Consider the following 15,215-nt stretch of genomic DNA (forward strand, 5'->3'; position numbering starts at 1 on the left):
CCAGCTGCTGGAAAGAATGTGCAAAGGCCCTGGGCGTTTGCAAAGCAGCCAGATGGCCGGAGGCCCCACAGTGCAGGAGGGAAGGATAAGCTAGACAGTCAGGGCCATGGAGCCCTGGGGCACCCTGAGGGAGCCTGTGTTTGTCAGATCCATCATCCTTCCAGTGGACGGCAAGTAGTTGTGCTCAGTTAGAGTAGCTAGAGCCAGGCAGTGGTGGCGCACGCCTTTGATCCCAGCACTTGGGAGGCAGAGCCAGGATTTCTGAGTTCAAGGCCAGCCTGGTCTATAGAGTGAGTTTCAGGGCAGCCAGGGCTACACAGAGAAACCCTGTCTAAAAAAAAAAAAAGAGGAGCTAGAGCCTCAGCTTCCATGTGGTTGATTACCATGCTGGTAACACATCCAAGCCCGTACTACTCCCAGGGTTGGGTGGGTAGATCACTTTCAGAAAGACCCCCTTTCTCTCCTTCCCTGGCTTCCCCCACTGAGGTGGTGGACAGTTCTAGAAGGAGCACAGGACAGGCATTCCCTCAGGGACCAAGGGAGAGGCTTATCTAGGTTAGCACGCCCACCAAGCTTTCCGCTTAACCTGCAGTGAGAACTGAAAGTTGCCCTTGTCTGAGGAGTAGCCAGCAGCTGCCCCCTCAGGGACATTTTCTCTAGGAAGCTGGCTAGGACTGCATACACCCTACTCAGATCTCCATCTTCTTGGCCTCTACCTTTGTCTTCCTGCTGAAGATGGAATGTGGTGGGGGGGGGGATGACAAGGTTGTGTCCCAGGAGGAACTGTCTTCCCATCCCCAGGGCTTACAGCAGAGGCCTTTGCCTTCCTTCCTTCCCTTCCCTGGACTCTGCGTGAGTGGATGGAGACACTGTCCATCGTGATAGCAAGGGGAAGAAGAGGTCAGGTGGTGGGGCCCCACTTAGCCTCCATATTCTTTTCTGCTCAGGCTGGGGTCTCTGCCTTCCTCCTCTGCCTGACGTTTGCAAACTGTCCCTCGTGATGGTCTATCACTTTTCCGTGTTTGTGTGTGTGTGTATGCTTGCGCGCATGTGTGTTTCTGGCTTCTGGATAGGACCAAGGGATGCCCAAGGCTCCACAGCTGGCCCCTTCACTCCAGAGCTGAGCTTGTGGGCTGTCTCATTTACCACAGGAGAGTTCCTAGCACTTGAACCCATGTGCCTCTGAGCCTAGGCCATAGGCTCAGCAAAGCATGCTGGGTACTCTTGGGAGCGTCTGTATTGCCTTTTGCTATCTCTCAAGACACAAGCTCCCACAGAAAGAGGCTCCTGAGACCATGTGGCCAGCAAGACTAAGGTAGACATGGAGGCAGGACGGGCCACAACCTATTGCTTCAGGCTTCTGAGCACCTCAGGCCTGAGTAAGGAGGGAGAAGAGCTGGGGGTTGAGGGTGGAGCTTAAGGTCACAGCACGTGGTCAGAGCTGGTGAGCCTAACAGGAAGGTCTCTGTGAAGGCATTTTGGCACAACATGGGTCAGAGGTCATCTTCACATCTCGCAAACTTGAGTCAGAAGCCACCATGCCTTTAAGCAGATACCGGTCAGAGGTCACTGTTACTTCACACAAAAATCCTCAGAGGTCACCTCATCTCAAGCAGATGTGGGTGAGAGATCACAGTCACTCACATAGATTTAGGCCAAAGGTCACCATCGTACCAGTAGATGAGGGCCAAAGGTCACTGTTAGCTTTCTGCAGATTCCCGTGAGCCCCACAGTTCCACTTTTGGGGACATGTCATCTTGGACATTTTCTCCCACATTAGTCTTCTCTTGTCTGTCGGGAAACTGCATCCTTTGTGAGTCACATCATCCCTGGCAAAGCTGGTTTCCACCAACAAGCACAGAGAGGCTAAGGGTGAAGTGGAAATATTCCTGGGCTTCTATGCCGATCTTTACTGTGGCTGTCCTGGGATGTTCTCGGTGCCCCTGACAGCCAGTGCCCATGGGATCTGCCATGCAAGCAAGGCTCTGTTTTCCCGTAAGTGACAGCTGCAGTGTACAGCAGACCTAGACCTAGACTAGGATGGCTGAAATCCCAGGATCGGTGTCCATGTCAGAAAGGCAGCCTTAGAAGGATGCAGACAGAGTGGGCAAGGCTGCCATAGATCAGGGATGCCTAGATCCAGCAGGAGCTGGAAGAGGCAGGCTGGATGTCTAGTGACAGACCTTGACAGCCTGGTCCCTCCCTGTGAGAGACCCTCTGGAAGCCCACTATTTCAGTTCCCCATTTGTCTCTTGTTATCACTGGGAATGGTTCCAGGGCTGGCTGCACCAGAACACCAAAAGGCATGGTCCCAAAATGGCCCAACATCGGCACAGAACCTGTGCGTGGGTTCTGTGTGTGCTGGGTAACGTGATTTCTAACAGAAATGGATAGACCTATAGGAACAATCGCAAGAGACCCAGTGTTTTTTTCTAGAGTATTTTCTATTTAGGGTTAGTAGAATCTATGCATGGAGAAAGGGCCCATGGATATCTGAGCTCAGTGGTAGACTGGTGGAAGGAGCAGGAGCAGGAGGAGGGAAGAGAACAGGGAGGAGGAGATAGAAGGAGAAGGGGTCAGGGGAGTGAAAGGAGAGGGAATACTTAATAGAATCTATCTAGCCCAGGGTTGGGCTCAGAACTTCCGTCTGGGCTGAGAGGCCCAGGTGACCCTGCTGCTGATGCCCCTCTGTACCTTGTCCATCCTGCCTCTACTTGGGCTTCTCCACTGAGTGACACTCTCTACCTCCTGCTCAACAAGCTGGGCCCCATGTTATTTCTCTAAGGCCACACCAGCAAGCTTGACAGTTTCTCCCCTATGGGGGAAGGGGATACGTTCATCTGGATCCTCTAGCTAAAACGTCTGTGGGTAGTATTCAAGGTCTCCCTATGTGGCACCCTCCTGGCCCCACTCCTGGGAAGCAAGCCACTGTCCAGTCAAACCTCCAATACCCACAGTGCCCGTGCTATGTCTAGTGCACACAGTAGACGCCTAATAAGCGTGAGCCTGCAAACACTCTACCTAATCTGCTTCTGCCCCTCTGGGGTCTGCAATAGGCAGGAACACCACACCAGCATTCCAAGGGGTGGGGTGGCCTTGTGCAGTGCTGACCCCTTGCTTCTTTCTCAGTCACAGGGATGATGAAAGTCTTTGTCCTTGCTATCCACCTCACCCATAACCCTGCATGTCCCAGCTCACAGCAGATTCCTACCCTGTTGCCGTTAACCATGAGCCCAGCTTAGGTGTTCTGTATGTACTGGCTTTGTAGGGCAAAGGTTGTTGGCAACCAACAGAGCCAATGGACTCATGTTCTGTCTCCAAGATTTTCAGATTCCTGGAGGGCTACAGACAGTCCAGAACCTTCTTAGTCACCGAAACCTGCCAAAGAAGTCCAACTCCATGCTGCCCCTGGTGGTGATCTCTGGCATTACAGAGCCCACATTTGTCTCCTTGGGTGAGTTTTTTTAGGGAGTTATTGGGATGCATCAAGTGGGGACATTACACTGGTGGGTGGGTATTCTGTCAGAGATATACACAGACTATCTGCTCTGGGCATCTATGCTCCACCAATACTACATCCATATTGGAGGCACAACCAAGTTCACATACATCTAGTGGCCCTGAGCTTCAAGGGCCATCCAAACTGCTCTATTCAAACCCCACAGTGGCCTCTCTCCCACCTCCAGCTCACATCTTGCCTTCCTCCCCGTCTCAGAGGAGCCATGTGGATGACTGGGATAGAAGGGAGGAAGGACCTGGCCCAGGGCAGGAAGCAAAGGGGACAAATTTGGCTGCAGCTCTCAGGGCAGTGGGTCTATGAGGACTTCCTCTGGGGCAGGCAGTTCCCTTGCACCCACCTGCAGGGTAATCACACCTGGGTCTGTGAAATAGACAAATTCTCCCTGGTGTCTTTGAATCCCTTCACCTGGCAAAAGCCAAGAATAACGCCTATTGCTGGGAAAGTTAAGCCACATATATCTGGGCACCATTGTTTGAGTCCTGTATGTTTCAGGAGACATGGGATGTCTGGATGTCTGAGCCTTGGGAAAACTGCAGGTTTGGACAAGCCTCCTGGTGTTTCCCTCTGCAGGAAAGGGTGCCGTGGGCCCCAGAGTCTGGACATGAATCTGACTGCCATAACACAAGCACTGTGGGACTCAGAACTGTGGGCTCAGGCAGAGTCCAAAGGCTGCCTGGAGTGTGGCCATGCGGTTGTGAGCCAGGGATGGAGCCACCTGCTTGCATCTCTGAGTCCTTGCGGTTCTTGGAGTGAGGTGAGAGATGTAGGGGAAATGGCAGCTTGCTGAGTTCCCCTCCCTCAAGCCAAGCAGCCCCTGAGGCTGAGGCAGGTCCTCATTTCCCCCATTGCTCTGCTGGAAGTGCTGCTTGTGTGCCTGGGCCTGCACTGTCCTGCCCTTAACCTGCACTGAGGCTCTGCATTGAGAAGCATCAGAGAGCCCCTGAGTTCTAGCCTAAGCCCCCACTGTAGAAGACACAGCCCATTCCCTCCTACACAGAACCATGCACCTGCCTCTGGGTGGGGCCGGGACTCAGGCTTGGCAGCTGCCATGCTCTTACGGGGCCACCTGCCCCAGCTGTGAGGGATGCTTCCCTGTTGGTGGGGGGACTGTGTTGATACTTGAGGTAGGTCAACACAGCCACGCTGTCAACAAAGCTGGGACACGCACGCACACACGGCAGCTTGGAGATGTCACCTTCCTGTCACCTGCTCCACCTGTTCCAGCTTCTGTCTCTTTAATCTTCCCCATTTCCCCCACCCTACCCCCAGCCTCTTACCTGGGCTTCCATTCTGAAGACCCCGGGGTCCTGAGAGGAGTGCCCCACTCTCCAGGGTGGTGGTGGATGCCTGGGACATGGAGCTGCAGATGAAGCAGGAGACTGATTGGAGTTTGGGGCTGGAGTGAGCCGGCCGGTCTCCAGAGCCCACCCTGAAGCAACTTTCTTGGGATCCGGAAAGAACAGGAGGGGTGGAGGAGCTCTGGCGTCTCGGAGCCTGTGCCTCTCAGAGGCTCCAGGCCCTTCTAGTCACTACAGCCGGCAGAGCTGGGTTGTGGCCCTGGACAGAGGGTGGGAGGCTGCAGGGCCTCATGTGACACGGGGCGGGCTTGGGGACAGCATGGGGGAGGTCCTCCTGCAGCCTTCAGGGGTGAGGCAGCCAGCTGTGTCACAGTGATAATGCGGTGGGGGTCGGGGGCCTGCAGCTGTGCCCAGTGCTTCCTCGGCAGGAACCATCTGCCTGGTTGCCGGTTCTCCCTCCACCATGCCATTCCGGTCTGACTTTCCAACAACTTCCTCCTATCCCGCCTGTAGCCCTGAGACCTCCCACGGGGCCCAGTCTGGTGTGGCTCATGGAGTATGTTTCCTCCACCCTGGGGTAATGTCCATCCTGGCCAGAGCCTCTGGCTCATCTGTCTATCTTCCCATGGGGCATAGCCCTTCCGGTGGCCTGGGAGGTCCAGAGACTCCACCCACTTTGCCTGCCTTCAGCCAGACTTTGCCCAAGATCAAGAATCCCTTTCTCTTCGCCATCCAATGAAAGGCCTATGAGGGGCACAGTCAGGAGTGAGCATGGTCAGGACTCTGACCAGCCTCCTGCCCAACCATGGCTCAGGTGGCCCCTCCATCACCATCAGGGGTTCTCTAGTCACCTCTTGCCTCTAAGAATCTCCATTGTCACCTTGTGCCTGGCCTCAGACAGGATCAGGGTCACAGTCTCCCAGTTGGTGGAAACAGCCCTGTACTAGCTTCCCTAGGGGAAGCTTGAGCCAAACAGGCCACACATAAGCAGTTGGCCTCTCTGCCTGGCAGCCTGGAATTTGCTGGGAAGGCTGTCTACTTGGGAGAAACTCCAGGCCCCTTTCCAGGTGTCTCTCAGCAGAAATAATGCTATTATACCCTCGGGTTCTAGATAAAGCCACTTATTAAACGGTGATGAAAATATCGGGTGGTTTCATGGAAAGGAGTAATGTTCTCTTAAACCCGGTAGGGGTTCCCAGACATGATTTTAGGATGTTACTATGGTCGCTATGCTTTGCTTTAGTTGTTCATGTAGACAGTTTGTTACTAAAAACCCTGTTTTCATGTCTCCCTGGATGTTACTGTCTTGGCCTTTGAGTGCCTTGAAGTTAAAGGTAGTATGTTCAACAAGCTACATGCTTAGGCCTTGAGTTCCAGAACATGGGGTCTCCCTGCCCCTTCTACCCTGCTGGCTAACTTCTCTCTTCAGGGTTTGAGGAGAGAGGACCCTATTGTGTGATCGGACAGTCTACTGGTGTCACTGTGTTCCTTGTGTTCTGATGAGGGTGGGGCATGGTATCAATGGAGGGTACTAGATCATGTCTCTTTATTCTCAGTGCCACCTGTCCTGCCAAGGCTGGGCTCCTTGACCTCTGGAGAGCAGAGACAGAGAGGTGTGTATGCTCATGATCCCCAGAACCAGTGCAGCTGAGCCACAGCCCCCCAATATATCAGAATGAGTGAGCCAAGGAAGGTTTTGGATCAGAGGCAGTGAGGGGCTTGGGGAGACAGCCCCTAGCCCAAGAGATAGCAGGGCTGGACCCTGGGTGTGGCTGGTAGGAATGGGTGGCTCCCCACCAGCTTCGAGGCAGATGTTCCTGGCTTGCACCTGTGGGGCCCACAGATGGGACACTTCCGCTTTCAAGAGGAGGCCCAGCAGTGCTTACTGCCCTGTCCCCATGCTTTTCCAATCAGCGGGTCTCACGGAGGTGGGGTTTGAAAGAGAAGAAAGTTGTTCACAAGTGGGGGACTGCCCCAGCACCTGGGGGTGATCATCCACCCCCTATGCCCCCAGGAGGGCAGTTGGTGTTTGTGGGGAAGTAGACGTTGGTTGTGGCTTTCTGCAATGGGTGGTCCAATAGATAAGGAAGGAGTGGGGAAGGAAGTGGCTGCAGAGAGCTTGAGGGGCCATGGTTCCCTGTAGAAACCATGGCCGTCTGCAGTCTGCACCTAGCTTTATGCCAGGGTTTGGGGGCTCCCTCCTGTTCCCTCACATTCTTTCCATGACAGGGTGGCCAGACATCAAGATGGCCTTGCTTCTGTCTTCTGGAAACTGCAGGAGACAGCTGTCCATCAAAGCTCCTGGATGATGTGGCTGAGTGATTCCAGGTTGGGGCTCCAGGCAGCCCTTCCTTCCAGGCCTTTAGGAATCTGCAGTCTAACCAGAGAGGTGGAAGTAGGGGTGCAGAGGCTGTGGAGACGGGAGGCAAGAAGACACTCAGCTTAGGCTGTCTCCTCTCCTAGGTTATGAGAATCCATGAGTGCTGGGAAGGTAGATGAATAGATGGATCATGGATGGATGGGTGGGTGGATAGATGGAGGAAAAGACAGGGCTAGGCAAGTCTCATAGCAACCCACTTTACACAGAAAGGATGGGGTCTGCAGGCTGATGTCTCTAGTCACTAAACCCATAAAAGAGGGCTGTAAGTCCCAGCCACCCCAGATTAGGGGAGACAGTGACATGCACAGTTCCTTGTGAGCTGAGTGGCAGGCCACCCACTTCTGCTTCTAGGTCCCAAGTGAGGTGTGTCTAGTTAGGGTGGGTAGCAGGGGCCATTCATCTGGGTGCCAGGTGAGCCTGTCCAGTGCTGGCCACCAACCCTGCCCAGCTCAGGGTGGGGCTGAGCAAACTTAGAACCAGAGAGCAGGTGATACAGCGAGTGGCTGGGTGACACGTGGAAATCCGGGATGGGGACTGTGATCATCAGATGTACATCTGGAGAGGACAAGCCTCCTTTTGGGTCCCTAGGCTGGGCTAGAATTGGGGTCTTCATCTTTTGGGGGCTTGCTTACACCTCTGACAAACTCTACGGCCGCTCCTTAAGGTGCTTCTGAGAACAGAAATAAATTCAGCAAACCACACAGGAAGCGCATCTGCTGAACACCTGGATGTGCAAGGCCTGCCTGTGACCTCGGAGAACCCACTCAGTCTCTGGTGAGGCACAAGTGTCAGCATCGCTAGGGCATCACCCGGACGCTCAGCAAGGTCACCCAGCAGCTGTAAGACTGCTGGGGTTTTCCAACCAGGCTTAACCCAGATTGGTGAATCTATGGGCAACTATGACCCTCACTTTCAGGCACAAATTCCTATCTACCTTGGCTATTGTTAGATCAAGACCAGGTCCCCTAGCCCCAGGAAACCAAGGTTCCCCAAGGGAGAGTCCAGCCTCTATATGACCCAGCACACTATGCAATGACCCACAGAGGCAGGCGTCCTGGGAGCCTGGGTGCTGCCTGCCCATTGGTGGGGAAGCCCCTCCAGGAGCCACTTTCTCTTTAAGGAGCCAGTGTGTAGGGCAGCCCCTGGTTTCTTTATGACTGTGAGATTGGGACTGGAGGCTCACCCTTCTTGGGGAGTTGCTCTCCTCAGCAATCTCTTCTAATTTCACTTCCTTTGAGTCTGGGAAGCCAGAAGTGCAGCTGGCCTGAGCAGCAGGTGCCTGAACCACAGAGGCAGAAACAGAGGCAGAGATGAGAGAAGCTCCCTTAGGCATGGGTACTGTTTCCTTTGTCATTTCTCGCTCCATCTATCTTTCCTTGCTGTTGGAGGTAGCTGTAAAGGGAGCTGTAAATAGGCTTGGACAGCGTTCGCATGTTCTTGAACACTCTGAACACTCTGTTGCCTATAGCCGACACGTGGAATGGACAGGCAGCCATAGAACCTGGTGCCTGCTGGCCAGCCTCCCTTGGGGCTTCCAACTCCGCCTTCACAGCCACACCAAGGGTGCCGCCCTTCCTCCTGTGGGTGGGCTGTTGGCAGGTGTGTCATGGTCCCAGCAGGCCCAGCAGGCCTGGCTGTGAGGGAGCCTGGGCTTCTAGGCACCTGGAAGGATTTGTGAGACTCTTGGAGATAATGCTGTATGATCTGATGAGTCACTGGTGTGGCTAGCCAGGTTTCCTCCTGAAACTGTCCCTGCAGTGCAAACTAGTGCTGCCACTGAAGTGACCTCTGAACCAAATGGAAGGGAACTTAACCTGTACCTGCCAGGAAAACAAATTTGCATTGCTTTTTAAAAATGAAGTTTCTAGTAACATTTTTCTGTGCCCATGCAGAACACGTTCCAGTTTAACAGGCTGTAGTGCATGTGCTCCAACCACTTGCTTTCACTAAACTTTTTTTTTTTTTTTTTTTTTTTTTAAAGACAAGGACTCAAGTAGCCCAGGCTGACCTCTAACTTACTATGTAACTGAGACTGGTCTTGAACATCTGATTTTCCTGCCTCTGCCTCCTGAGAGTTGGAAATACAGACATGCACTACCATGTCTGGCTATTATCTGTAATCTTAAATATCAGGTAGGGCTGGTGAAATTGGTCAGTGGGTAAAGGCACTTGCCACCAAGTTTGACAACCTGAGTGTAATCCCTGAGACCTGCACAGTGGAAGGAGAGAACCAACAATTCGTACTTTTCTAGTCTCTGATACACACACACACACACACACACACACACACACACACACACACACAAGCACTTACATATACATACATGCACATGCATGCACACTCACATACACACACAGAGACACACACACTCACACTTACACACAGACACACACATAGACACACATACTCACACACAAACACATACACATACTTACCCACAAATATGCACACACACTCACACAGACACACAGATACACATTTGCACATACACAGAAACACAAACAGAAACACACACACACAAACATACACAGCACATACACGCAGAAAGAGAGAGAGAGAGAGAGACGGTGTAAAACGTAATAGAAAAATTTAAGTCAGGTTCTCCCACCTCGTGAAGGCTCAGTCTGCACTGCTCAGAAGCATCGGCAACTCCATGGGCTTCTATGTTCCATGGATGCTCCACTCCCTCCTTGCTGAGTGTCTGGTCTTGTGAAACTCTCACTATGGTTTTTGCCACTGCTCCTGCTGTCTCTTGCTTAACTTCAGAGTTTGGGGCTCGTCCTAGTGGATATGACGGTGGAGGTGCAAGTCACTTTCCTTTTGCTCTTCAACTTGAGCTTTTCCATTGGCACACAGATTCCAGCTGCAGTCTCCAGAGGCTCTCTGGGGCTCAGCCACACCCATGGTTCTGCTCTCTGAACACCCACTGTCCCTGTATCCCAAGTGCTACACAAGGCCTGAACCCTGTCTTACCCCATGGGTTCATACAAGTTCCATATAGTGTGGAGGGGTGAAGGCAAAGGGTGAGAAGGAAGGTGCAGGCACCCCACAGTATGCTTGGCCATGGGTATGTGTCATGAATCCTGCGGAGGCAGACACTCTAGGGACTTCTGAATCTGTTCCCATGAGCCCTCAGGGGCTGAGGGCCAAAGGATGGACCTGTGGGGATGCATGGGGAAGGTAACAGAGAGGGACCTCAGGACTTGTCTTCTCTGATCACTTGATCCCTTGGACACATGCTCTCCGATCCTACCTCATGCCTGATATTCCTCCTGGAAGGCTGCTTAGTTTCCCAATCTCTTCTGAGCTAGTTCCTTCTCCTTAGGTGACATGAGGGCCAAAGGCAGACAAAACTGTCTTAGTTACTGTCCCATGGCTGTCAAGGGACATCATGAGCAAGGTGACTTTTATATGAAAGCATTGTATTGGGGGCTTGCTTATGGTTTCAGGTTCAGTCTCTTGTCATCATGGTGGGGATCTACATCCTGATCTGTAGACAGAGAGCCTAGCCCTGGCATGGGCTTCTGAACTCTCAAGTGTGTCACCCATAGAGACATACTTCCTGCAACAAGGCCGGACCTTCTACTCCTCCTAAGCTTTTCAAAGAGTTCCATTCCCTGGTGACTAAGCATTAAACTATAGGGGCCTATGGGGCCATTCTTATTCAAACCTCTGCAGCATCTCTCTCCATCAGGAGGAGAAAGAGCAGGAATTGGGCCCAGGTGGTGCTGGGAGAGCTCACATTGTGCTAGCGTGGTTCTCACGACCCTATTGCCTCCCCTCCCCCTATAGGCTCCCACAGACCTGCTCTATCATGGTGTTTGCATTTTCTAGAATTTTCTGTGGTCAGAATCAACACCAAATCTCTCTCTCTCTCTCTCTCTCTCTCTCTCTCCCTCCCCCCCTCTCTCTCCTGTTTTTTACATTCTCATCTGTCTTAGACTGGCCTAGAACTCCAGTCCCTTGTGCTTCTACTTCCTGAGTGCTTAGGTTGGGCCAGCATGGCAGGTTTACACAGTTGTGGGGTTAAGTTATAGGACATTGCCTATGATAGACAAGTGCTCTGTCTGCTGAGTTGCCCTTCCCTGAACATCTTAATCCCTCTGGGATGCCTCCTTTTCTTTATTCTTCTGTGTCCAGGGGTGTTCTACGAGTGGCCACATCGTAGATATTGGTGATTTGGGGTTTGGGTCGTCTCGAAAGCAAGGGTCTCTGTGCCAGAGGAACTGAGCACATGTATGTTCGCCATTACAAACCTGTCCTGAAGATGATGCTGTCTGTGGATCCAGGAGGCCTCCCTGACATCCACATCCTGGCCTCCTAAGAAGCTGCTTATTTTCTTTTAGGGGCACTATCCAGATAGGCTCTGGGCCTGTTGGTTATAAGACCCAGCCCTGAGCAGTCAGCCTATGGCCAGTCAATGTACACCCTTGGTGATAGCATGGGTTCTGGGGTGTGACCCTGCCCTAGGTTGCTGGGGCTCTGCGATGCTCACGGGGCATGTGAGGACAGCAGAGGCTGAAAAGGAGACTTGCCCTCAGTGTGAAGGGAAGATCTTTTTGTAGTCTAAGCTTCCAACCTGGCAGAGAAATGAGGACCTCAGAACCCCTAGCTCTTTATGGGTAGGACCACTTCCATATAAGCAATCCCAGTCTCTGACCTGGAGGGGCCCAACAGAGGTTGTAGGGCAATTCCTCCACAAACTTCCCCTGCCTCCCCTGCCTCCTCCCTTCCTCTTTGGCTTCCTCTGTATTCTTGGCTTCCTCGGGCTCCTCGGCCTCCCCAGGATGGCAGAGCATTGAGTAGCAAGCAGAAAGCAGGGGTTCTCGACTGTGTGTTCTCTTCCCCAGAAGCCTCTTTGTTTTTTCGAGAACTTCATTCAGAGTGGTCAATTGCTCTGTCTACCCATTTCACCGCAGGGACACAGGGTGGCCCATCTGTCCCATCTGGCACTGGCACACAAGCCTTTGTTGAGAAGGGTTTTTTTTTTTTTTTTTTTTTCCTCCAGAAGTAGGGTGGGGATGAGTTGGCAGCTGCCCCAGGGAGACTGTTGTGGAACAATGGAGCCTGGGAGACCAGAGCCAACACTGACTCCCTAGAAACAATGTCTGAGACACTCCTGGACGTTAGGGATGTTCGTGTTCTAGTGCTGAGCAGTCCTCTGGGGGTGACCAGTGTGTGTGCATGCTGGGGACAGTTGCAGTTAAGACAGTCCAGACGGACAGGTGCCAACCTGCAGTTAGAAATCACAGTCTTGCCTGGCGGTGGTGGTACACACCTTTAATCCCAGCACTTGGGAGGCAGACGCAGGCGGATTTCTGAGTTTGAGGCCAGCCTGGTCTACAGAGTGAGTACCAGGACAGCCAGGGCTACACAGAGAAACCCTGTCTCGGAAAAAAAAAAAAAAAGAAAAGAAAACATTTAAGAAATCACAGTCTTTGTGGATAGGTTGATTTGGATTTGACTTTGTCACCTGTTCCTGGCCCCTCTCAAGCAGGTCATTCTGAGGCATCAGAGCCTATCTATATCTGTCCCATATCAAGCTCAGACATCATTCAGGGTTAGTGGCCACACCATGGAGGGACACAGATGTGCTCATTATACTGGGTCCCTATTCACGGCAGGTAAGGAGTTTGCTGAGGACACCTGAACTCAGAACACTAGACTAGAGTACGGAACTTGGGAGACAGGAGACTTGACCCCTGATGACCTGACTGGGAGGAAGGAGGGTGGGGGAGGGGACAGAAGAGTGGAGAGAGAAGGGAACTGACCCCTTTCACCCCACAGCCCTCCATTCCCTGTGGGACCTGTGGCATCCATCGGGATGTTAGTGTTGCGGGACGGTCAGGATTCTCCTCAGCTGAGGACCCTCCCTGTGTCCCCTGCTTCCTGCAGCACTCTGCTTTCTGTGCGTATGTTTGCTTGAACATGCTTAGGGCAGAGAGACATTTGTATAAGGTCCCTGAGGCACTGGTTCTCCTAGGAACTCCAGTGGGCTAACCCAATGTCAGACCTCTGGGTTTTTAGAGATTTGAGGTTATGGGGGATGGTGGGGGGGGGGGTTGGGGACCTTTCTAACTGAGGATCTGAGAGCTCTTCTGCGTTCACTCACGATGGTCTGTGTGCTTTTCAGGACCTGGCAGGTATAGCTACAGTAAGCTCCAGGGCCTTTGTACACACAGGACCCTGGGTCCGGACATTCCTCCTGCTATACCATGGCTCCTTTTGCTTGTTCCTTCAGTCAACTTTCCTAACCACTTCCTCACGGCCAACCTTCACTGTACCCTTCCTCCACGGCCTCTTGTCTGGCAGGTGCCATTCTGAGGTGACCAAACTATCAGGAATCACCTGGCGGCTCAGGGCTGCTGAGTGGCATTTAAGTAACAAAACAGACGCTGTGTTGTTCCAGATGTTTCTTTGTTTCTTTCTAGATTTATTTTTATCCGCTAGTCGTGTGTGTGTGTGTGTGTGTGTGTGTGTGTGTGTGTGTGTGTGTGTGTGTGTGTTTCTGTGCACACAGGTATTTGAAGAGGACAGAAGAAGGTGACATGTCTGCTGGAGCTGGAGTTGTGGACAATCATGAGCTGCCCAACATGGGTGCTGGGAATGGGCCTTGTGCCCTCTTGGAGGAGCAGCAAGCACTCTTAACCACTGAGCTATCCTTCCAGCCCCGTATTGTGCTTTCTAACCTAGAAAAATCACATTACACCTTTTCTGTGGGCTGTCTTAGAAGCTTGGGAACACTGATCCTACCATTCATCAGACAGGGTGACAGGCTCTGTGGCTATTTTCAAACCTCAAGGAAAGACGTTTTCAAACCTCATGGGAGTTATCCTATATCTCTTTAGAGAGATAAGGAAACAAGCCAGCAAGCATCCAGTGCTGTCTTGGCCATACAGGGGTGCCGAGCTGGGGACAAAGAAGGTTCCCGCTGCCCGTTGAACAGAACCAGGGTCAGAATATGGCCTGTGTAACAAGTGTCCCCCAAGCATGGTGTGCACACTACCAGCCAGGCTGCTGATGGCACCTGGGTGCCACCCTAGCATCTCAGTGGAGGAGGGCATAGGCATTGTGGGTTTCAGAAGACAAAGGCAAATATTGCAGGAATAGGACCACAATCTAGAGATCATGGATTACGGGCAGTTCCTGGGATGAGGAAGGGGCAGGAGGCTGTATCAATCAGCTTAAGTTTTGGAGCCTGGAGTTTCACAGTCAAGGTGTGGTCAGGCTGGGTTTCTTCTGAGGCCTCTCTCCTTGGCTTTGCTGATGGCCACCTTCTTTAGAATCCTTAGAGACTCTCCTCTGTGTCCACATAGCCAGATGTGTCTGCACGCAGTGTCTTCACACAAACATCTGGGTTGGATTAGGTAGGGTCCTGCCTTGTGGACCTCATGTTTTTCATTTTATTATTTATTGTTTTTAATTGTGTGTCCGTAGGTGGATATACACATACATGTGAACACAGAGCCTGAAGAGACCAGAGGCAATGGATTTCCCCTGAAAATGGAGTTACAAGAGCTTGTGTATCATCCAGTGCGGGAGCTGAGAACCAAACTCATGTCACCTGCAAGAGCAGCATGAGCTCCTACCCACTGGGCCATCCTGCTTGTCCCCACAGACCTCATTTTAACCTGTAACAGTAAAGCTCCTTTTAAGCAGTGCAGTTAAAGCTTAGGAGTTAGAACTTAGAAGCTCTGGCTCTAAATACAGGAGGTCCCATGAGATCCTGGGGCAACAGAGGAATTTGGAGTCCCGCTCGAGAGAGATGTGTGACTCTTTCCCAAACCTCTGAGGGTGAGTGCCCTAGCCTCATCCTCGTCTCAAACATGACTTCAGACTGGGTTGTTTCCCCCACCGCAAAGCCATGGTCCTCCAGGATGGTGGCTATAGGACATTTTCACAACAAGCCCTGTGGTGGTTACTGCCTGTCCTCATTTTGAATAAGGAAGCAGTGGCGTGGATTTGGGTGACCGCTGGAGGTTGGTGTAGGCGTCTGAAGCCAGGGTTCTGTGCGCG

General features: G+C 52.4%; 1 protein-coding gene and 1 long non-coding RNA gene across 3 annotated transcripts in view; one reads left to right on the forward strand and one right to left on the reverse strand.

The window, feature by feature from the left end:
* Positions 1-5,303, reverse strand: part of Cbfa2t3 (CBFA2/RUNX1 partner transcriptional co-repressor 3) — a 74,489-nt gene extending 69,186 nt beyond the window's left edge. The window contains exon 1 of one of the 2 annotated variants that reach the window (XM_031341691.1): positions 4,798-5,303. In XM_031341691.1, coding sequence (XP_031197551.1) covers positions 4,798-4,876 — 79 coding nt within the window. In that variant the 5' untranslated portion in view covers positions 4,877-5,303. The remainder of the gene's footprint in view (positions 1-4,797) is intronic. The other variant, XM_031341692.1, reaches the window with a different exon arrangement.
* A 3,161-nt stretch (positions 5,304-8,464) lies between these two features.
* Positions 8,465-14,860, forward strand: LOC116070341. Its single transcript, XR_004110359.1, has 2 exons — positions 8,465-8,533; positions 14,637-14,860. It is a non-coding gene; the product is annotated as an uncharacterized LOC116070341 (long non-coding RNA).
* Positions 14,861-15,215: the final 355 nt, after the last annotated feature.

Source organism: Mastomys coucha, unplaced genomic scaffold, assembly GCF_008632895.1.
Source record: "Mastomys coucha isolate ucsf_1 unplaced genomic scaffold, UCSF_Mcou_1 pScaffold22, whole genome shotgun sequence".
Taxonomy (NCBI): domain Eukaryota; kingdom Metazoa; phylum Chordata; class Mammalia; order Rodentia; family Muridae; genus Mastomys; species Mastomys coucha.